The 25194-nt window shown below is 43.0% G+C and overlaps 1 protein-coding gene across 1 annotated transcript; it reads right to left on the reverse strand.

Moving 5' to 3' along the window:
• Window positions 1-1344: 1344 nt before the first annotated feature.
• LOC5519848 (putative insulin-like peptide receptor) lies at window positions 1345-23424 on the reverse strand. The gene is made up of 30 exons (XM_048727799.1): window positions 23129-23424; window positions 22318-22923; window positions 20393-20571; window positions 19346-19520; window positions 19122-19244; window positions 18793-18976; window positions 18270-18487; window positions 17924-18077; window positions 17559-17615; window positions 17195-17233; window positions 16679-16845; window positions 15416-15588; window positions 15025-15082; window positions 14259-14482; window positions 13156-13380; window positions 12748-12823; window positions 12261-12319; window positions 12039-12110; window positions 11286-11457; window positions 8977-9097; window positions 8275-8345; window positions 7890-8032; window positions 7554-7618; window positions 7099-7225; window positions 6659-6759; window positions 4856-4911; window positions 4645-4701; window positions 4054-4126; window positions 3442-3576; window positions 1345-3069 (listed from the first exon to the last, which is right to left on the reverse strand). The coding sequence occupies exons 1-30, from the start codon at window positions 23208-23210 to the stop codon at window positions 2838-2840; spliced, it is 4224 nt and encodes a 1407-aa protein (XP_048583756.1). The 5' UTR covers window positions 23211-23424; the 3' UTR covers window positions 1345-2837.
• Between the last annotated feature and the right edge of the window lie 1770 nt (window positions 23425-25194).

The following is a 25194-nucleotide window of genomic DNA, read 5'->3' on the forward strand; positions in this document are numbered from 1 at the left end:
TTGTGGCGAATGCTAAGAAAACTAGATAAAACCTAAGGCTATAATTTTCTTTATGACTCCCTCATTATCACACAAATCTGTCATCTTTTGTACAGTATGGTTTTAATGCTGTACAGTTAGTCAAAACAGCAACTGAAGTCAGCCTTTCGTACCTTTACTCGAACGATTCAACACTACTATTGTGCTTGTTTTCGCCAGAGCACGCGCATGCGCATACGTTATTCAGCACTGTCGGTAAACCGAGGTTTTTTCCAAGTTATGACTTTAGAAAATATTGTAAAAATTCAGTTATTTATTTACATTTTTTGTGTGTTGTTTTCCCTGAAATAAAATCATTTTCCGACACCCCCCCCCCCCCCCCCCCTCCGTCCCTAGTTAATGATAAAAAAACCTTGGAACCCCTGACCCGCTACGTCCCATCATGTTTCACTGGCTCGGTCAAGTCATTTCCGTGTTTCTTAGTCACTGCCGTTTTGTTCGGGATCCCTGTGGTGGGCCGCGAGGCAAGTGAAGCAGGGAAAGCACCGAGGAAGGGTTTCACCACAGGAAACCCAAATATAACGCTAGGGACTGGGCTTGGTAATGTATACATTTCAATATTCACTGTTGTAATTTGTAGCATCCAATGTGAATAAAATCAACTCGGTTATAAGTACAATATGTCGTCTCTCCACATGGTTGCTCTCGTATCCATGATCCATATCCGTGATTCCTTAGTCCTCTGGCTTCCTTTTTCAAACCAGGAGTCTTTGCCTGGTTGCATCTTGTTTCAAAATTCTTATTCTTATACAAAATGGATTTTGGAACCGGATGGATGCAGGCTACAGGGTCGCCATTTGCGTTAATTTACTGTAAATGCTCGCATAGCACCAGCCTCGCCATAAGCCCACTTCAAACACAAGTCTTTTAGCGCGCACAAATTACTATTATTGAGCAACAAAACACGAGTACTTGACTATTTGTTATTGTTTAATTTATTATTGTTCGATGATTAAGAGCTTGATTTTTTTCTAATTTGATACGAGAAATAAAGAAATGGCAGTTATTCGGCTAAAACTGAAGTCTACATTTTGAAATAAGCGCCCCCTCTGCGGTGGCGGCTAAAACAATGCTGTCGGCGCTAGCATTTATGGTATATCCCTACAAGTCTTAGCCTCGTTTCCATAATAAGCCTGCCACATCTCAGGGGCGGACCATTTGATATTTGACAGGGGGAGTGGCTATTTGTTTTGTTTGTTATTGTCGTTCTCTTTGCCTTTTTTTTGGAACAGCCTTAAATGGTCCGTGCCAAAATACGGTCTGTTGGCCTGAGTCCCGATCGCTTGACAGAAAGTAAACTCACCATCTCAATGACGATTTTTATTATTACTCATTTGTCACATAATGAATAACACATATGCATACATCTGACATCAGGAATTGGGAACTAAACACAGACGACATGAGACATAACGTAACCCTCAAGGATTACTAATAAATTATCAATAAATTATGGATATCACAGAGTGAGTCATGCAGTATATACAAATCATTTTGGCCAAAAATCAATATTTCTAAATTTCTAAAGGTATGTATTATATATGAATATTGAATAAAATATGTTCAAAAAATATATTTATGAGTTTTATTTCATTTCATTTCGTAAAAAAATTTCGATTACTGTTTTGTCAAGCCGTCTTTTGCTGTCATAATCAATTCCAATGCTTAACGAAATTCTACGTAAAATGCAATCAGAATGAAACAACGATATTATTCGTTACCTTAAGCGCATGCTTGAACGTTTATATCGAGAAATTTAATATAATTTATATATATAAATTTAATATTAAATTATATATAATTTAATAAATTTAATATAAATTTATATATATATATATATAATTTAATAGAAATTTAATATAATGAAAGCATGGTATGATGTTGGTGACTACTTGACACGCGTTACCAAAAATCCATTTACATTATTTGGAAGTGTAACAACATAGGATTGAAAGGAGACTCTCTAAGACTAAGTTCAAACGTATTATCCATGGGGTCAGTACGCAGCTCTTACAAGCTGCAATTTGATTGGGCAAATGAACAATATCCGCACCTCGAAACAAAGAACAAGAAGAATAGAGACAAAAGAACTCCTTTGTAGAACAAAGATAATAGGAGACAAAGCAGCTGCGTACTTACTCTATCCATGAGCCGTATTCAATGCAAATCCATGCAAATGAAGATGAAACGATCGACTCGATTTATTTGCATGCATTTGCATTGAATACAGCTCATGGATAATACGTTTGAAATTAGCCTCCGAAAAGTCTGAACTTATCGCGAAAGACCCGCCATGAAATATACTGATCGGTTTCTTTTTGCGAATTCAAGTTACCCCAAAATTTTGTTTACAATGAGTAGGGAGTGGCGTGATTCACGGAAGATTTCTTAATGGGTATCGTTGCTGTGATTGGTCAGTGTTTCGGGCTCGTACACTGTTGGAAGAGCGCGAAGTGTCCTCTGGGTGAAGGAGGTTCTGATTGGTCACTCAAACATTCTATTTTATCTGTCAGATTCCTGATTGGGTAGTACGCTTGACGATGAATTTTAATTGTCATTCCCGCTGTTCCACATAGCTTCAACAGATCGAATAATCTAACAACGTCTGTGATTTGTCAATTTTTACATGTCTGTGTAATTCGCTTTATGACTGAATAGTACGCATGCGTGATGCGCTTCGATTGGTCACGCACATTGAGCACTCCACAACAATGTCTTCTACTTGGTCGATCACCAGAAGGACTTTTGATTGGTCGATCTTTTGCTCCCTATATTTCTCGTTCCATAATTGGCCAGTCCTACACACTTGTGCTAGATTCGAGCTCTGATTGGACAGTCTCTGCTCGCTGTCTAGGAATGTGATGACTCTTCGATCGTAGCATTTGGTTGAGTTGCTCTGCGGGTAGGCTGTGGTAGAATGAGTTTTCTCGGAATTCTTGAGATAAGTCTTCCTCTATGAGTGAGATGATTGACAGGAAAGTCGGCCTCGCTTTGGGACTAAACTGCCAGCACAACGTCATGAGGTCAAACCTGAAATTCACACCACGTGATCAGTTTATACATGATAGTTCGAACATCGTGTGACTGTTTTGAAAGACAAAAGAATCTATTAGAATCCGAGAGATTTAACAGGCCATCCGCTCTAAAATTATAAATCACATACTTAAAGAAGCTTTCAATAGACACACTGCTTTCAATATTTTGAAATATTTTTCGCGTTTTCAGTTAAAAATCATCGGAGATTGTTATCCAATTGAACGGAAGAAAACTGGTGACAATGCGGCTTTAATAACGGGCGGAATTAGACGTTCTTCCAATAAGAAGTGCATTCCTGATCCGTATTTGCTTGCTTCCTTAATGTCAAGGTGGCCACGGTAGCGCGCGTCGCATTGTTATACTCACAATCTGTCCGGACAGTCGTCTGGCTTGGGCATAACGCCACCGTCCACGACGTACTTGAGGACTTCCTCGTTAGACTTGCCAGGGTATGGCTGAGACGCAAGAGTCGCCATCTCCCACATAACGACCCCGAACGACCTGAATAACACAAACGATCACATTACGACACCGAACAATCTGAGCGGCGAAAACGATCACATAACGACGCCGAACGATCTGAACGACACAAGAGATCACATTACGACTCCGAAAGACCTAAACGACACAAATAAACGCATTGGATAAACAAAACGAAAGAAAATGGTCGCTACAGCGCTGATCAACATAAACAATAGTATAACACCACCTTAAGACCTTAACGACAAAAATAATCGCATCATCACACAAAACGAACGCTCAAAGACCTCAACGATTTACAAGATACATTACAAAACAGTGGCTGATATATTACAAAACAATGCATGATAACAACGGTGTTACGATGCCCAAAGACTCGAACGACTGAAACGATCATATTACCTTACAGAACTACTCAAACAACGATATATAATATCTCATAATAACACATGAATGACGCAACATTGAAACGATAAAATAAATAATTAAATGCCTTACCAAACGTCAGAAGGTGAAGTGAACACTCCGTCCTTGAGCGACTCAGGTGCCATCCATCGAACGGGGAGGAGACCTAACAATCAAAATAAAGTTACTTGCTTAAAGAATGTCAATCACCCATTCCTTTGTTATTGTTTATCATTGAAAATACAGCGGTTTATTCGCAAGGAAACTTCAAAATAATAATCTACGAATGAACTCTGATATTTTATTGACGATATTCGATTGAAAATATATTGGTTACTTGCTTGAATTAGCCGATGGAAATGGATTCTTTGTAGGACTCGCCATTGAGCGGGAGCATAAAATGGCGGCATGACTGGTCTTCTTTAAAGGATGTTGGTCAGCCATAACTTTGCCTTTGTTTACATTTGAAAATTTACCAGTCTATTTACAAAATAACCATCCACTTTTAAAGACCGATGCTTTATCAACAATTTTTTATTTAAAGTTGATCGGTTTACATGCTTGAATTACCCGATGGAAACGGGTTCTTTTTGTCCCTTGGTATTGTAAAATGGCGGCGTGAATTGCTTTCTATAAAGATGTTTTAGTTGCTTAGAAGTGGATTCCCTATAGCTAGCAACTCACCTTTTCCGCCTTTTCTGTAGTAATCCGTCTCGTAGATGTCTCGAGTCATACCAAAATCTGTAAGGAAAAAAACAAATTCCATTTATTTCCATATATGTTCTGTATTGCATTATAGCCATATATTGGAGACCAGCCGCGCATAGAGTGTGTACAAAGAGGACACACCTAGACCTTTACGGTAATATTAACAGAAAATTACTTATCTACGCACCTCCAATCTTGACAGTCAAATTTGCGTTCACCATGCAATTACGGGCTGCGAGATCCCTGTTGTATAGAAACACAAAGGGGATTATTTGGTTAGCGTTGCAATAGACTCCTAGGTTTTTCTTTGGCGGAAAGTCCCCAAAATTAAGGTGTGAGTGGCGAAAGTACCAGCGGGCGCCGAACTCACTCTGAGTACTGTACAGGACCCGAAATGATCCCAGGACCCGAAACGATCCCAGGACCCGAAATGATCCCCAAAAGTACCCCAACTGATCCCGGGACCCGAAACGATCCCCAAGAGTCCCCGAAATGAACCCCAAGGAATTGCAGTAATGGACAAACAAAAGGAATGTGGAAGGATTGGCTTTCAGTTTTAAAAACATATGAAACATTTAAGCGTCATTTTTGTCACTATCCAGAAATTTGAATTAACTAAAACCATAGTATTAAGATTTTTATATACGACTGCGCGGGAAATACAGCTTTCGACAGCTTGGTTGAGTCAACAATTGGGGTCAAATAAAAATTCCCGTGATGGTAATTTGAAGAACCAGGCGTGAATAAATAATTCATACATAACAAGCCATAAACGAATGTCTCCAAAGATTAGACATGCCTCTGCTTTCCCGTAGGAAAATGTTTGTTTGTGTTCGGTGAATGAAAGACCTATCATAAAGAGAGATAGAGAGAAATCATGCAGTGGTTCGAAGTGCTGTAGGCACTACTACATAAGGAAATTCAAAACTCACATATTGCTTTCAACAAAAGCCACATCTCTTAATATTTTGCAACGGTAGTAAAAGGGTTGTTCGAGTGCATTACTCAGTGTGCTTTTGTAATTCCATCTTCTCGGCCAAACCGGCTGTCGGTAAATATTCGCTCGTGTGAACATGGATTTCGTGGTGAAAAACACGTTTGGTTGTCAAATGAATATAGATTTTTAGGGTGATGTTTACCGGAAACGAGATTTATAGTGTCAGAGTCATGTGTTGGAACTGCAAATGTTTCGAAGGTCAAAAGTTTGGTTCTGAGCAAGGCTGTGCTTTGGCTGTGCTATGTTTATGTTGTACTCCTTTCAGTAGAAATTAAAAGTTGTGTATTTGTTTTGGACTCTGTTTATGGGTTTACCGCCGGGGCAATGTAATAAATAGAAGTATTGTATTGGAATTTAAGTTTTTTAAGTCATGTTATTTAGAAATAGATTGGCTGTCAACCCTAAATTATGCTTTAAGAATTGGAAGTGCTTCTTCTGCTTTCCCTTTGTCCATTACCGCATTTCCGTGGGGTTGATTTCGGGGACTCCTCGGTATCGTTTCGGGTCCCGGGATCAGTTGGGGTACTTTTGGGGATCATTTCGGGTCCTGGGATCGTTTCGGGTCCTGGGATCATTTCGGGTCCTGTACAGTACTCACCCGACCTAGAGGGAAACGTTTTATAACGGACTAAGGAAACGTCATGACAGACTGAATCGCAGGCTAGCGATGCAAGAGAAATAGACACGTGTCAAGCCACGTGTATCAACATTTAGCCATGAGCGAGTCAGGAGGACATGGGAACATTGGTAAGCGTTGCAAGAGAAAGACACATGTCGAGTCACGTTTAATCACGTGTGCAGCCACGTGTGAGTCACGTGATACGAGGACACAGAAGGGAACATTGGTAGGGGTTGAATAGACACAAGCTGGGTCACGTGTTATAACGATTGCATACACGTGGGCTGGGCGTCATGTGGTACGAGGACACAGAAGGGATCATTGGTTAGGACAATATTTTCCGCCGCAATGGGTATAATTGTCACACGATATACCTGTGTACAAATTTCCTGGCAGCCAGGTATGCCATGCCATCTGCGATCTCGCCCGCCATCTGAAGCATCTGTTGCAGAGTGGGAGGAGGCTCATCTGACTCCTAATACAAATAAACGATCAGTAAGACAAACGACCAGTAAGTCAAACGTCCAGTAAGACAAACGATCAGTAAAACAAACGATCAATAAGACAGTCGATCAGTAAGACAAACGATCAGTAAGACAAACGATCAGTAAGACAAACGATCAGAGAGACAGACGATCAGTAAGACAAACGATCAGTAAGACAAACGATCAGAGAGACAGACGATCAGTAAGACATCACAACTGTCATTATCACCATGGTTACTTCGGGTCTATATCACAGTCGTCATTACCACCATCATCACAATCACTAATACATCCACCAACATTACAACTGTCATTATCACCATGGTTACCTCGGGTCTATGGGAGCGCAGGAAGTTTTTCAGGTCTCCATTATCCATTAGCTCCATGACGACGAGCGTGGGCTGTCCATCAGAGACCACACCCAGCAACCGTACCACGTGGTTACACTGAAACGCCCTGAGGCAAGACAACCAACGGTCAGTATGTATTAACTACCAAGCCCAGAAACCGTAACTGAAACCGTACTCTCAAACGCCTTAAGACAAGACAACCAACAGTTAATTTGTATTAAACTAACAAGACTAGAATCCGTACCACGTGGTTACACTGAAACACAACCAACGGTCAGTATGTATAAACTACCAAGCCCAGAGACATGACCGCACTCAGACAAAGGGGTCGCGGAGTACTTCGAGACAGCAAAAGGCAGTCTGGATAATACTCCATATAATTGTAAATTCAGAGCAACTCATGTAAAACGGAAAGGCCATGGGTAGATACATACTTCATAATAGACGCTTCTTGTAGGAATTCTATTCGGTCTCGGATAGATGCGTTCTCACTGACCGTCTGCAGACAAAGAAAAATTCAGTTACGAGGGTCATTGCTAAGGACCATGTCAAGATTCTCCTGTCATAACAAACCGCCCTGATCAACCACACACCTTTCTATTGATAGTCGACAAAGTGATTAGGTAACGAGAATTTATACCTTTGTATTACTGACAGAAAGGAAATGATCTGTTTTCAATCCTCCCTACCTAATAAATATCAATCACTTAAGTACATAAAGAAGGACTTCTGTTTTGAGATGGTAGTGTTATGTACCACGGTAGACATACCTTGACAGCCACTTTACACTTGGGTTTGTTCGGTACGATGTCCGTAGCTTCTCCCTCGTACACCATACCAAACGAGCCGTTGCCGAGTTCACGGATCAGCTTGATCTTCTCACGTGGCACCTCCCACTCATCCGCGATGTACACTGAGGGAAAGACAATTCAGTTTCACGAGTTTGTTAGAATTGGCAGCTCAAATCTCTGTTTCTTCTCGGATTTTCTAATAAACATAGAAAGCGCAACCCAAATTATTATCGATAGCGCGCTCCAACGAGGGCGCGGCTGAAACCTACACTGAGAAATCCAAAATCTGTGAATTTAGAGATTATTACGGGATTTTATCTGCCACAATATACTGATAAACTCCGTTCCTACTGCCCTTGCTCACCGTCAGTAGAGTTCATGTACTCGGGGTTGACGGACGCGTACAGTACAGTCGGGACCTGCTTCTCCTGATACCTAAAGAGACAAAGTTTGATATCTTGATATCGTTACTAATTAATGATGGTGATGTGAATATGATGATGATGACGGTAGTGATGATTATGATGATGATAATGTTGATGAAGATGATAATGATGGTGATGATGATAATAATATGGTAAAAACGTAGGAAGAAACCACCGGACAGCCTCTATCTGCTGGTGTGCGTCGGACCTTGTGGTCTGCGTCGACAGTCTGCGTCGACAGTTGATTAATTAATAAAACCTTTAAAAGAAAAAGTCGACAACAACGCAGATTTATGTTTTTTAGAACGATATTTCGGCAGGCCAATACCTGCCTTCTTCAGGTTATAAAAATATCGTTCTAAAAAACATAAATCTGTGTTGTTGTCGACTTTTTCTTTTAAAGGTTTTAATAATATGGTGGTGGTGGTGATGATGTTGTTGATGATGATGACGGTGTTGCCGATGATAGTGGATAATGGGCCCATGGTAATTCGCTTAAGCTCTTGAAATATCTCTGCCTCTTTGGTTTTGAAGTTGTATGTTTAGTTATTATTCATTTTCTTTTCTTTGTTTGTTGTGTAGCATATAACCTTCTGTCACAGTTAATTAAACAGTAGGACCGGTATTTGATTAATCCTCACCTTTTCCTGACCACAAACCAAATGACGATGCCACAAGTCAGAATGAACACGCTACACGCCGCAAGACTTGAACCAACGATCACCCCAACACGAGAGCTCTGTACCAACTTGCCACTCCCTCCTACAACACAACAACACTGGGATGACCCCCCTGATAGAAATACCCGCTGACTTATCGTGACCCCCCTGACTTACCATGACCCCCTGACATAACATGACCCCCCTGACATAACATGACCCCCCTGACATAACATGACCCCTTGACATAACATGACCCCCTGACTTACCATGACCCCCTGACTTACCATAACCCCCCTTACCATGACCCCCTGACTTACCATGACCCCCTGACTTACCATGACCCCCTGACTTACCATGACCCCCTGACATAACATGACCCCCTGACTTACCATGACCCCCTGACTTACCATGACCCCCCTGACTTACCATGACCCCCCTGACTTACCATGACCCCCCTGACTACCATGACCCCCTGACTTATCATGACCCCCTGACATAACATGACCCCCCTGACATAACATGACCCCCCTGACTTACCATGACCCCCCTGACTTACCATGACCCCCTGACTACCATGACCCCCTGACTTATCATGACCCCCTGACATAACATGACCCCCCTGACATAACATGACCCCCCTGACTTACCATGACCCCCCTGACTTACCATGACCCCCTGACTACCATGACCCCCTGACTTATCATGACCCCCTAACATAACATGACCCCCCTGACATAACATGACCCCCCTGACTTACCATGACCCCCCTGACTTACAATGACCCCCCTGACTTATCATGACCCCCTGACATAACATGACCCCCTGACATAACATGACCCCCTGACTTACCATGACCCCCCTGACTTACAATGACCCCCCTGACTTATCATGACCCCTGACATAACATGACCCCCCTGACATAACATGACCCCCCTGACTTACCATGACCCCCTGACTTACCATGACCCCCCTGACTTACCATGACCCCCCTGACTTACCATGACCCCCTGACATAACATGACCCCCCTGACATAACATGACCCCCTGACATACCATGACCCCCTGACATAACATGACCCCCCTGACATAACATGACCCCCCTGACTTACCATGACCCCCCTGACATAACATGACCCCCTGACTACCATGACCCCCCTGACTTATCATGACCCCCTGACTACCATGACCCCCCTGACTTATCATGACCCCCTGACATAACATGACCCCCCTGACATAACATGACCCCCTGACTACCATGACCCCCCTGACTTATCATGACCCCCTGACATATCATGACCCCCTGACTTACAATGACCCCCCTGACTTATCATGACCCCCTGACATAACATGACCCCCCTGACATAACATGACCCCCCTGACATAACATGACCCCTTCCTAAATATGATCCCACAACTTAAAGAACGTCGGTTACCCACTCCTTTGTTATTGTTTATCGTTGAAAATACAGCGGTCTATTTGCAAGGAAACCATGTAAACAACCATCCACAATTTTTATTTAAAAAGATTGTTACATTATAAATGATACTTGATTGAAAGTATATCAGTTACTTGCTTAATTAAATTAGTCGGTGGAAATGGATGCTTGTGTGACTCGCCATTTAAGCGGGAGCATAAATGGCGGCGTGGTTGGCCTTCTTGAATATGACCCCCCTGACTTAATATGCCCCTCGACTTACTATAACCCCCTGTCTTACCGTGACCCCCCCGACTTAATATGCCCACTGACTTACAATGCCCCCCCTGACTTACAATGACCCCCCTGACTTACAATGACCCCCCTGACTTACAATGCCCCCCTGACTTACAATGCCCCCTTGACTTACAATGACCCCCCTGACTTACTATGCCCCCAGACTTAGTAAGACCCCCTGTCTTACCGTGACCCCCCCGACTTAATATGCCCCCTGACTTAAAATGCTCCCCCTGACTTACAATGCCCCCCCTGACTAACAATGCCCCCCCTGATTTACAATGCCCCCCTGACTTTCAATGACCCCCCTGCCTTACAATGCCCCCCCTGCCTTACAATGCCCCCCTGACTTAAAATGACCCCCCTGACTTACAATGACCCCCCTGACTTACAATGCCCCCTGACTTACAATGCCCCCCTGACTTACAATGCCCCCCCTGACTTACAATGACCCCCCTGACTTACTGTGCCCCCCGACTTAATATGTCCCCCTGACTTACAATGCCCCCCCTGACTTACAATGCCCCCCCTGACTTACGATGCCTCCCCTGACTTACAATGCCCCCCCTGACTTACCAGGATCTTTTTCCTCGTGTATGGTGAACAGAACGGGGCTCGTCCACGAACCGTTGCCAGCGGGTGTTATGGCGCGCACGCGCACTGAGTAGTTGCCATACATGCCTTCTCGTACTAACCATGATGGCTTATGGCCCTGCCAACACACAATCTCGGGGCTGGACCGGGATGCCTGTGGAATCGTGTCATGCAAGTATATTTCATACATTCTTGAAGTCAGTTCCAAGTAGCGGAAGGGAGTTTGAGTAATCTGAGTTCTAGGTTTCACTGACAAATATTCGAATATTTGAATATTTCTAGGTTTCACTGACGAATATTTGACTCAACTTCCCTTCATTCTCCGAAACCCAGGGCCTTTTCTGTCTTAACCTTTTTAAGAGGATGAGCTACCCTGCGGCAGCTAAAACGCTCTTGGCCCGATTTGCGTGTATTTGCAAGTACCGATTTGTTGGACCGATTGTCGGGCTAAGCACTTACAAGTTCTGCGGCCATTTCATTGACGTACACGAAATCTAAACAAATCGGCGCGCGTATAAATTTGACTATCAGAGGCGAATTTTAATGAACTTTAAAAGTAAGAATTACTGTTCTATAAAATAGTATTATAGATAGTATTATATTTTTTAATGATAATAAACAAAAACTTCGTCGGCAAAATGTCTGGCCGACATTGTTTGAACACGCAAATAACAGAATCCAGACGACAGAACAATGGCAGGCAACAAGGGATGGGGTTACAGGCATTTTACTTACATAACTGACTTCCACATCGTATTTTAGTACTACACCATTCGGATCAACAGGTTGTCCCCAAGAGATGTTGAACTAAGAATGAAAACAGCATTATAAGACTACGAATATGGAATCAAAAGTTCACCAAGATTGCGTTGTGGCGGGATATATAGAATGAATTGTTAAATTGTGACTACAGATTAGAAAAAGAAGCATGGTAAAACAAATCAAATTGATACTAACCGATCTTGTTGCGTTGTTAACATGGACTTTCACGACTCCTGTTAGGTCATCCGCTTTTTCTGAATAAGGAAAAGGCCGTAAGACATATCTGCAAGGACGTGCGTGTATAGTGTGGGGAAGAAGAGAGACTGGAACTGGGTGTAATGTTTGTGTGTGGGGGGGAGGGGAGGGAGAGGTTTGACCGAGGGGTATGTCCCCCCCTCTTTGCTGAGACAGTGTGTGCTCTAAAGGAGCAAATAATGGAGGGAAGGGCGGAGGGAGCGTTTTAATGGGGGGTGCATTTTCCTTTGAGTTGTCTTTCTACTCTTTGTGATAGAACAGCGTGTTCAGCATGGGAGTGCACGAGTGAGGGATCAGGGGAAGTGGGCTTGAGGAATTTGATGGTTGCGTTAACACTTTTGGTGTGTTGTAACAGCGTACGCTGAGTGAGGGGGATGGGGTTGAGAGGGAAAATAGAGGGTTTTGATGGAGTGAGGGATTCCAATACCTTTCCGGTGTGTTCGCCCCCGTGTGTTGGAACAACGTGTATTGGTAGCACATCCAGCACTTGTACAAGCACAAACCTAAAACAGTAAGTACCACAAGTGAACAAGCTGACTGACGACGTTACATCCGGTTGACGTACGTTACTTCCGGTAGACAAAAATTTTTCCGGTTGACATACGTTACTTCCGGCAGGCAAACGTTACTTCCGGTTGACTTACGTTACTTCCGGTAAACAAACATTACTTCCGGTTGACGTACGTTATTTCCGGTTGACGTACGTTACTTCTGATTGAGGTACGTTGTTTCAGGCTGACAAACTTTATTTCCGGTTGACGCACGTTGCTTCCGGTTTACAAATGTGGCGATTGCTGAAAATCTCTAATGTTTTAACTTCTTGATCTACACTTACTTGTATGGTGTAATCAGTGAAGTGCTTCAGCCCCGAGATCCGTATGCTCCCCTCTGTGCCATTAGCCTCCAGGACCGGAATACTTGTAGTCGGGATCATTGTGGTATTCACTGTGGTGCTAGAGTCGTTACTGACAGGGGTCGTGTAAGTTGACTCCGTCGTGACGTCACTTGCCGTGCTTGTTGGGGAAGCTGTGGTGGATATTTGCTCACACAGACCGTTAGCCTGGAACCGAAGAATGTGAAGAATTAATAACTAGATATATGTCCCTGGCAGGGGCGGATCAAGCTTTTCGCTAAAGGGGGGTTTGGCTCAGTGACAAAGGGATGAGGGGTTATTTTTTTTTTACATATGGCTTTCTGGCAGCCCAAAGAGGGAGGGGGGGTAAACTCCCTAAACCCTCCCACTAGATCCGCTACTGCCAGGCTAGACGTCGCATCGTTTAGGGAAGGGGGGAGGGGTCATGGCCAAGTAGCCTGCTTGCAGGAGTTTCATCGGTCATTTTAACATAAGATACACCGTGCTTTCTTAATGGAAACGACGCCTAAAGGCTAATGCCTGAATACTTACGTTCAGTTTTGTTAGAAAAGACATCGGCGACATACATAACAAGGGTCCTATACTAATTCCACCGGATGACATTAGATAACTCTTTAACGTTAAGTAACACGACTCAACAACAAAAAAACTAGTGACACGCAAGTTTATGTGGCGAACTTAAACTTGATTTGACTGAGCGCGTTTTTTTTTTGGATATAGCCATTTTCTTAATTCACAGCCTGTGTGTGACGACTTACTGTCACGATCGAGGCAAAATAATTATCATCTTGCGATTATCAAGCCACGAATACATGTTCGTGACTGACTCGTCCCCAGTCGTCATGGTTTTCGGAGACTTCGCAAAGCCTCAAGGGAAGGGTTAAAGAGGCGCGCAGGGCATCAAGGGAAGAGAAAAAAGAAAGAGGAGACGTTCCTTCCTCCCTACCCTTTAGGCTTTGCGCGCCTACGAAATCTCCCGAAAACTTGCGTTACGACTGGGGACGAGTCAGTGTTCGTGAAACGCAACCAACTTGACCTCGGTCACGCAATCTTCATGATCTCACCTGGTCTTCGGCGGTGCAGTTGGTCCCGTTGACCAGGAATGTCATGCTGGTGGGTGGGGTGGTTGTCTGGTTAGTGGGGGAGGGGTTATCGTCCTTGGTCTTCGTGAATATTGCCTTGAACAAGACGTCTTGGAATTCCTTGGCGAAAAGAGCCGCGCGTTTCTCCGGTTTGTCCACCTCTTTTTCCTCGTCACAATTACACGTGATGTTTACTTTACACTCGCCTTAAAAAAAAATAAATAACAAAGGAGGTTGTGATACTATCCCGTTACGAAGCCCTCCCCCGTGAAAAAGTTACTGCCTGATGAAGGAGTGGAGAGCAATTACCCCAAAGAAGCCCAGCCGCAAGGCCATCGACTGAAGAGAGATACATGCTTGTTTTGATAAGATGAATAATAGCTTTTCTATTGCGACGCGCGCTACCGTGGCCACTTCCACAGTTTTGTGAGAGCAGGCAATTAAGGATGTCAGAATGTACAAAAGTGCGTTTTCATTAACCAGTGAAACAAACTGTGATAGTCAAAGTGTAATAGTAACAATGGAATTAGATAGCAATAAAATGTTATTTCGCTAAAGGGTAGTAGTTCACTTTGGGTTGATGAAAATCACTCTCTCTGATTGACATGAGCTTCGCTAGCAAAACGAGCCAAAAATGCTTCAGTTTTCATACACGCTTATCAGGCCACGGAAGCGCGCGTCGCACGACAACATTAGCTTGAGGGATAATAAAACAGCTCATTTTCCACAAAAATAATGCCTTCTTTACCATTTTTGTCGGCATCTTTTCCGTCGTCACCATCTTTGCTGTCTCCGTCCCTTAACACCTAGCACAAAAAACATATAATGATAAAGATAAACAAACTCGAGCTAGAATACAAGGCTCTGGGAGAAGGCTGAGAAGCAAAGCGAGATAAAGGGGAGAAGGCGCCTGAGAGTAAAATATCGGGATAAATATTTTTGAAAAAATATATGGCACTGAAATATCGCAAATCTACCTCCCACCACCCTCCCTTCTTGTATTGGTGTTCCCCGCTTCGAAAAGGGACTCCTTACCCCCCCCCCCCCCCCCAAACACCCCTTCGCCCATCCCCCATAAAAAAAAACCCTGGTACGCCCGAATCTCTAAGATGTTATGCATATTCGTCACGTGATCATACCTGCCTAATGCACCAATCGATTCCAGGCTGCCTCCAGACGGAATACTCGCTCTGCTGGTACTGGACTAGGTACTTTGTGATGTTACCATTAGGGTACAGCGGTGGTTGCCACTTGACAAGAAGCGTAAATGGGTCGAGGTAACTTGCCTCCAGTCCGACCACGGCAGAAGGTACTAGGAAGAAGGTTAATGGTTAATGGGTCAGTGATCATGGCAGAGGATGAAGGCTAATGGTCAGGGGGGTGTAAGCTTTATTTTCTGCAAAGGGGTGGGTAGGGTGATCTTGTTACCATGACGACCCAATGATGAATAGACTAATGATGAATACTTCTTAGCCATGTAACACGGACCTCCCGCTAGCTCGCAGTGATTTCTGTTCCCTTCAAGTACTTGCCTAAATATTCTATCCGCGATAACTCGAACCTACATAGTTAGTCATTCTCATTCCCTGGAGGTTTTAGCACAAAAAAAACTTTTCGAGCTCTCGTGCTAAAACAATTTTTTGAGCAATTTTAACTCGAAACTCTCCCGCTACCATGGACTGTTTTTGTTTGCTTTGAATGTTCGAGTGAGCAGAGTTTCACTGTATCTCCCCAATCGCATGCATCGTTGGACCACTTTGAGCAACGCCTTTTTTAGTATTGTTCTACTTGTTGATATAGGCGACTTGCTCTAAGAATAGGGGACTTGCGCTAAAAGACCACGTGACTGTTTGGGTGGAAAACTAGCGCGCTTAGGCTTTTAGCAGCAAAAATAACAACAACAAAAAGCCAGTTATTAGCCTGCGTACACCGGGTAATTGCAAGCTCAACCTCTGGATGGAACTATTTCCGGCTGCACGCAGGCTAGCCAGTTATCAGCTCTTATGGAAAAAAAAAAACAGAATTCTCTTTTTCATAAAGGGTTTAGTTTCATATTAAGATTTTGTTTTTTCGTCGTTCTCTGGTGTGACGGGTACATTCAATTACTTAGTTTTTTTTTTGTTTGATTATTTTGTTTGAAATTTCCCACCCATGGGGTCACGTGATCTCTTAGAGCAAGTCCCCTATTCACTTCGCCTTTAGGCAGCAAAATGACAACAACCAAAAGCTACTAAATTCAGCGCTTACGAATCAGCAAGACAATTTTATGATTAGAAAGGGTTTATTGCCATTGAAAGTATCATTTTTCTCGCAATCTGGCGTGATGGGCTTAGTCATTTCTGTGTTTACGTTGGCGCGATTTTTTTTACAAAAGTCAAGTGATCAAGAGAACCACAACTTACTCATCTCTCGGGTCTGTAGAAACATCAAGGCGCTGCGCGCGCCTGTGTTATTAAGGGTAGCCGCTTCTACGTAGAACGCATAAAGAGTGTGGGGCGTCAACTTCCCAATAAACCTGCTTAACCGGTTAACAGGGCGGAAGCCCGGTGACGAGACACTGGTGTTCACTCTGAAAGAGTACAAATAACCAATCAAGACTTATCAAGAGACCAATGGTCTCTTGACCTTATACAATTTCCACGAAAACTGAAATCGCAAAAATTCGGCATTGGCCTAAGGTTGTTCCCTCCCATCCATACTTGCTTCATATTGACGCCGTGCCCTGTGTGACCTTGCTGATCAGGAGTGACTCTCCCATACCCTAAATAATGCTAATGAGGTAGCAGGGTGGACGGTGGACGTTTTTAATTCCCTTTGCTGAGTAAAAGTTTTATATCAGTGACGTAGCATGGGGTGGGGCACTTGGGGAATTCGAGGCCTGCTACTGCTATGTATCTAAACTACTAATGATTACTTACGTCCCAGGATCCCCCGCGGGCACATCAATACGAGTCCACCTGTTGACATATCATGCATGGTTACACAGGTAGGTACTTGATATATGGTTAACGCTTATACTACCCTGGTCAATTCAAACCCAAGAAGCTATGTCGACAAGCTAATTGTAAACTCAAGCTAGCTAAACCGGGGTACAGTTAGACGCTATTTTAGCTTTATTCGAAGTCCTCAGAGCATCTTAAGTTACACAGAATTACCAAAATAAGATTGAGTATAGGTGTGTAGTGTGTTCATCTCACATCGAGTAGATGGAACTGGATTAAGTTTGAAATTGTTGAAGCACGGGGCATGTGTGCTACGCCTAACGATGATGGGGGTACTTACACTTGAGTTGCACTACAGGCGTCGACTCCATCAAATTCGGTAATATCTCTGTCTGGACTATAAACAATGAAACGCATGTTAACAAACATTCTAATGAAAAAGAAGACAAGATAGCTTAGAAAATGTCCCTCCCCCTGTCGCCTCAACTACGACGCGTCTTAGATCAAAGCAGAAGACACGATGATGCAAACTGTATTAATTCCACTAATTGTCGATGCTTAATAAGCGACGCTGCGTATGTACGGGCTTTTAATGACTCCAAGACAGCAAAGGACATTAAAGAAATCCTCTCCCTTGCAAACAGGTGACACCTTCTTCACCCAAAAGGTCATATAGAATAACCTGGAACTGAGCTAAGTACTCACGCGACTCGGTAGGAGATAGAGTAGAAGAGCACATTCCTGTAATCTTCCTTGATACGGACCTCTTCCCAGCTCACTTCAACGCACACGTCTGCGCATGCGCTGAACATAGGCTTGACCAACTCACGCACAGTCATGTTGATGGCTTTTACTTGACCTGGAAACGAGGTAAGCGAATACCTTTTTACTTGAAATTTTCTGTAGCGTGATACAAGCTTTTAAAGATAGCATCTCACAGACCGTCGCTGATGATTACTAAGGACCACGAGCCCGCAAAGGATTATTGTTACTTTTGTAACTAACATGCCATGCGAGCCCGCAAAGGATTATCATTACTTTAGTAACTTACATGCCACAGCATTTCCATTGGAAGTCTGGGAAACATCCACAGGGCGCCCAAGACTGGCATTAGTCCATTGCAATACGTCATTGACCAGAGGGTCGATCCTGCCTGGGCAGAGCCTCGGATTCATGCGGACAAGGATGCCCCCAGCAGTGATCTGAAGGTCTGACCGGAAATCCCATAATGCCTCGAGCTTCGGGTTGTCCATAATGGTAAGGGCATATCTAAATTAACGGAAAGATAGAGGAAATGGTTTATGTAACTTGCTTGTGAACAACAAAATTTCCAATACACAACTGTTGTTTGCCAGCCCAATTCATTTTGGGGGGGGAGGGGGGGCATCCCCAACCCCTTCTCCTCCGAGAAGAAACTACTGGGGGGACTAGATTCCCCCTGCCGCTGTCCTTCATTGGAAAAAAAAACGATTGACATCCGACCAGGCCGCTTGGCCCAGGTCACACGGTCACACATGACACAGCGTGCCCGATCCTTTAACGATAACAATAATACAAGTGGTGGTGTTTCATACCTGTCGTTATAAAGCACGTCGACAAGACGTCTCTTCTGGACGTCAATCGTCTTCTCCGGCTCAATAAGCCGCAGATTCTTGAGGAACTTGAGCGTGACGATTGCGACGGATTCCCTGATCACTATGTAACCTGTGACCCTCTCGATCATTCCGAGGTTGTCTTCAAGTTCTTTAGCGATAGTCTCTACAGAAAACAGGAAAAGACGTGAAAACGGGTACGGAACATTTTAACGCAAAGAGCGGTTTTAACCAATTAAAGAGGGCGACCGCCTCACACACACACACACACACACATATGTACTCTCTTGGAGATCACAAATAGTACTTACGGCCACCGCCTCGCAGTTTAATCTCCAGATTGCCTTTGATGTCCGTACAACCTTTGTAATGCCTGAGAGAGCTGATAGAGTCGATAATACCACCATTGCCTTGGTTCGACGATACTTTGCAGACTGCAAAAAAAAAAACAGTATCAATTTCAAACAAGGTCGACACATATTGAAGGGTATTCTTTATTTGACAAGGGAGAGAGAGTTTTTAGGAGTTTTCGTACCTCTGGGACATCTTTCTGTTAGACAAGCTTCGCATGTCTTTGTTTTTTCCCAGCGAATGAAATCAATCTTTTCTTTGGCTTGGTATCCGGCTGGGCACTCTAGCACACACGTCGATTCTAGCTTGTAATAATCTGGTGGACATTTGGAGGATTGTATGCATTCTAGATTGTTGATCTGAAACACAAATTTAAAGAGTGATGTGTGCGATAGTGACAATGATAATGACAGCTGGTTGTAATGGTTATTATATAGTGACGATGATAATGACAGCTGGTTGTAATGGTTATTATATAGTGACGATGATAATGACAGCTGGTTGTAATGGTTATTATGATAATGAAATGACAGCATTGTTGCTTGATGGTGATGTTTTGGGAGTCAGCTAGGTGTCTAGAGGGGGATAGGGAGCTGGCAGGCCCGTACCTAGCATTTTTTTTTTTGTGGGAGTGCGAAATCCGAAAAAGTGGACCTTATTTTACTGGGGAGGGGGAGTGAGTTCTCTGATAAAAATCTGACCACCTATGAAAGAACAAAAAGGGATTTTTTACGCCTTTGCAGTATCTCCAAGGGATGTTTATTGTCGGATTTAGCTACAAAAAGACTTACTTATGGATTGATGACATACCAGAGTGATCTAGCTTATGCTTTATAGTTTTGTCTACAAATAGCACGTCTATTGAGAACCGGAAATGGACTTTCGGTCATTGTGTAGGGTGCGTTCGCACCCCCTGCACCCCTTCTCTGGGTATGGGCCTGTCTGGACCCCACCCTACTCATCTGATTGACTAAGGATAGCGATTAAAGCTTAATTGATCCATGGTCATTGAATTAATTGATTGATCCATGGTCATTGAATTATGTATTACTATTTTTCATATGTTTAAAGCAATGTCGCAGAGAATGAGTGAGTGAAGAGTGTGTGTGTGTGTGGGGGGGGGGGGGGTTGGTCAACTTCTAGACTTATGCCCATAATAATAATCAACAACATATTAATCATGTACATGATTAGCCTAATCTATTAATTCCCTACCAGCAGAGCTCCTTACCATTAATAATCCAACTGGGCATTTCTCCACACATTGACCACTTGGTAACCGCAGATTTTTACACGCATAGCACTCCAAGGGGGAATTCGGCTGAAAACACCCACCCAAACACCCTGGGTGACAGCACTGGTAATCAGTACCCCGGACACAGCCTGCATCCCCACACTTGGTGTCGCAAACTGGAATGGCGTATTAACAGCATGGTTACCATTCAATGAAAAATAAAGTAATAAGGAGTTTGAAGGGGAAATATCAGGGCATTAGGTACGGGGGGGGGGGGGGGGGGGGGGGGGCAGCTTTAGTTAACACAGGGTCAAGGGGGCAGCCTTAGCTAACAGAGGGTCAAGGGAGCAGCTTTAGTTAACACAGGGCCACTGGGGCAGCCATGGCTAACACAGGGCCACGGGGGCAGCCATGGCTAACACAGGGCCACGGGGGCAGCTTTAGTTAGCACAGGGCCATGGGGGGAACTTTAGTTAACACAGGGCCACGGGGGCAGCCATAGCTAACACAGGGCCACGGGGGGAACTTTAGTTAACACAGGGCCACGGGGGCAGCCATAGCTAACACAGGGCCACGGGGGAAACTTTAGTTAACACAGGGCCACGGGGGCAGCTTTAGTTAACACAGGGCCACGGGGGAAACTTTAGTTAACACAGGGCCACGGGGGCAACCATGTGCAGGGTACATCCCCCTCCCCACCTTGGCCCCGCCAAAGGTGGGGAGGGGGATGTACTAAAGGATCGTTAAATACTATCATTTTTCCATGACTGTGAAAACAAGCCCCCCCCCCTCCCCCCCAACTTTAAAAGCCCTCAGTGGCAGTAACTTTTGCATGATACTCCTTGGATATGTTGCGCTTTTTAATCAAAAGATAACCTCCCATTTATCGCTTATTTGTTAATGAATTAGTATTATAATTTAAAAGCTTTTTCAAACGTGTGAATCTGTTGTTGATAGCGGCTTATACTAACATTGTTATTCAGTGTGTGCAACTAAGCATGCATGTTTATATGGAAACTATTCCTATTTGAATAAACGCTTATGAAGAAGAAAACATGAAAGCTACTGCATAAACGTTTAAAAATAGCTCTATAGAGCTGTATATATAGAAATATTTGCTATGAAAGGAAGGAAGAGTATGTTAATCAGGGTCCGTAGCCGGTTAATATCACTCCTCAGAAACCATTAATTTCTTTATTGTGGCGTGAGAAAGAGATTTTCTACGCTCCATTATAAAATAGAATAATTAGCATCTTCACTGAAACACAGATGGATAAATGTTTATAAGCAAATAAAAGAATGTATGATATACTAATATTTGAACACTTTTAAAGATTTTATTTTTGAGTCGCTGGGTAATTATTTGATTTTATAAGGTTAAGCAATGTCTGACGAAAGTTCAATGAGATTCAAAGGCTAAACGAAAACAAAAAAATAGCTCAAATGAAAATCGAGTTAATTTTATCGCTTTTTATGAGTTATTAATAGAATTACATACTAAGACGCTAATCCATGACTCGAAAAAAGTCAGTAAACGCGCTGAATAATTAAAAATGAATTATACAAAAGGATAATGTCAGATCAAGTGCTTTTCGCTTAGACAAAATAAGCCGAACTCGGTTGATAGCCAACTATCAGATCTCAGCCCCGATGATTGAATAATTGTGACAACATCACGTGCATTAACCCAAACAATACTGCCCAGATAACTAGAAAATCCAAGCGATATCCTTATTTCCTCTTTGTAAATAATTAAAAGTTCAAAACACAAGGATGTTTATTCCTACACAAGTTTAATTAACGCGATAACAAACCCTTCAAAGAGTTAACCCAACGCATAAGATTGTAAGCTGCTATGTGTTGTATTGGCGCCTGTGTATATCATTTTCTAACTATTAGTACAATATTCATTATAAACTTACGTTTTAGGCATGAGAAGTCCGAAGGATCTCCGGAACTCCAACAATATTGTTTACCGGAAGCTCCATGACCAGCCGGAACTGTGCATTCCCCTTTATAACACAAGTCATAGCAGTCGTTGTTATTCGAGCTCGTCACCAAGGAATAGGGATCATCAGAATTCATTTTCATGATTGATTTCCACCTTATTGTCTTCACATAACACAAATTAATATTTTTTTCGATGCGGATACCTCCACTTGAAATTGTCGTAAGAGAGGGCAAGTTGATTTGCTCCAAGCCATTATTTTGATAAATGACTAAAGCATAATCAAGAAATAGATATCTCCCTCGAATTACGGCCAGATTCGGGAATATTCCCTTTAGGTCTTTGATATTGAACAATAAAGACACAAGGAGATGGCCCGTGATTTCTGTTAGCTTAGGAAAATATAGCTCTTTTGCAGAATTGGCATCGCTCACACGATATCCCTGTATTTGAATAGCTCCGTCAAATGTTGTGCAGTTCTTTAGCTCCGCACATCCTTGGCACGAATTCCCAGGTCCTTTGGATTTGAGGACGTGTACTTTTACTCTCCCAAATGGCGGTGTCAGATTTGGTTTACATACTGCAAATTCAAAATAAGTTACTGAGCTAAGTAAGTTTAGTAAAATCAATCAAAACATTTACGAGGAACAAGTTAAGTTCCGGCGCGCGCGCGGTACCATCTTGTTTATCATGTCCTTAATCATGCTTATAAACCTATGATTTAATAAGCGAACTCACACACCTTTCTACAGATATCTTTTGTAACGATAAACTTAAATACTTACGCTCGTATCCGTGGTCTTGCGGCCGTGAAAGACAGCATTTTAACAGCCAAATCACTCCAATTAAAATGCCCTTGTTCTTCATGATATAAGACCAACTATAAACACCTCTTGCCCCGCTTCTAACACCGAAACAATACCAAATCGCGAGGCTCAGTGCATCACTAGTCTCTAAACCTTTCTATGAAGTCTTCTATTAGTGTTAGTTTCGAATTTTCGCTGCGTAATTTACCCATAACTCGATCAAATCTTCGGTTTTGCCCTAGCGTGCTAAGTTTACATGAAGGTTATGACGTCATGAAAATGTCAACATGCCTTGCATGTTTTTAGAGAGGAAAGAAAACTCAAATTTATAGTATCATCAAAATAGCACAATATTTATGTGGGCAACAACAATATTTAGTTAAATGATATTGGGTCTATAGCTTACTAATCGGCGTGTTATTGTGTGATACACTTTTGGGACTGCTCATTGCATGATGTGTAGGCGGCCTAAAGCATTGCACCAGGATATACTTTATTTTGGAATCAGTCTGGCCATTCCTGAGGCCCTGTATCTTCGCGATATGGCAATGTGTGATTCTAGAGAATATGTATTGGAAATACTTGGAAAGTGATATGTGCAGAATTGAGCAGCATCAGAGGTTCGTAATTAAACTACGTATTTAAACTACTGTTTTATTTTGAAGTCAGAATATTTTTTTCAACAAGATTTGCAACAAGCTCAGTTTGTACCTTCCACACTCGCCCCACACATACCTCTAACAGGTTTGGCGCGATAGGGTCCAAATTCAACTACTGTTTTATTTTGATTAACATTAAGATTTGCAACAAGCTAAGTTCGCTTATACAAACTCTGTATACGGAGTTTGTATGAGCGAATAGACCTTTCACACTCGCCGTGAGCCTAGGCTACCTGTGTATAACAGGGGTGGCGCGAAAGGGTCCAACTCACAGATATACCCGTCCCTGAACAGGTCATCCAACACGTACCCCTATAACAGGGGTGGCGCCAGAGACCAGCCCAAACATACTGCTATATTACGGAGTGCGCTCAAGGATCCCCAACACATAGCGCTCGTGTGTTTCTTTATTTCCGCGATCCGTTTGGAAGTTGAAGTTATCGGAAGATCGGGAAGTAACAGGTGAAGCGAAATTAGAAAATGTATATGGAAAAAAATATTTTCTAAATGTGTATGATAGGATAATTTATGCTCTATAAGCAGCTAATATTTTTCAGTCGAATTCCCGCCTCAAATACTGTGGGAACGAGGTGGTCATCCAACGAATAAAATGCGTAAACCAAGGCATCAATACCAGGCGTACCTCGGCCTTCATAAGCGCCACAAGATTTTCGATATTTAAAAAAAACATTTCCGAATACCCAATGAGAGTTGTTTTTTTTTCTTTTCTTAAAACGTAATTGCTCGAATAAGCGTTTCCCTCGAATAAGCACCTCCGCTGAATAAACGCCATGTCTAAACGTGTTAATTACATACGTAATAGTCTTTCGATGATCTTCATAAATGTGAACTTTAGAAGCACACTAGCATACACACATTGGCACCAGTCGGGCCAAGACGGGACGCTAGCACAGTCTATTACCCGTGCAGTTCAGCAACCATGGACAGCTGTTTCGTCCTTATTAGGACTCGTCAGCATGGCATAGCCGGTTTGCCTCAGTTAAACTTCATCGGCAAAAAAACTGCAGGGCGACTTCGACTCGAGCGAAGTGCTTTAAACCACAGCTTAGATCCATGTGGGATCTAGAGCTGCGACCGGGCTAGCGTGATGCCAATTGTGCGGATCACGCATGCGACCTTTGCTAGTCTAAAACTCCGTCGGATAGCCAAACTATCCTTGCGAGTATGTATACATAAATGTGAACTTTAGAAGCACACTAGCATACACACATTGGCACCAGTCGGGCCAAGACGGGACGCTAGCACAGTCTATTACCCGTGCAGTTCAGCAACCATGGACAGCTGTTTCGTCCTTATTAGGACTCGTCAGCATGGCATAGCCGGTTTGCCTCAGTTAAACTTCATCGGCAAAAAAACTGCAGGGCG

Source organism: Nematostella vectensis, chromosome 5 (genome assembly GCF_932526225.1).
Source record: "Nematostella vectensis chromosome 5, jaNemVect1.1, whole genome shotgun sequence".
In the NCBI taxonomy this organism is placed as follows: Eukaryota; Metazoa; Cnidaria; class Anthozoa; order Actiniaria; family Edwardsiidae; genus Nematostella; species Nematostella vectensis.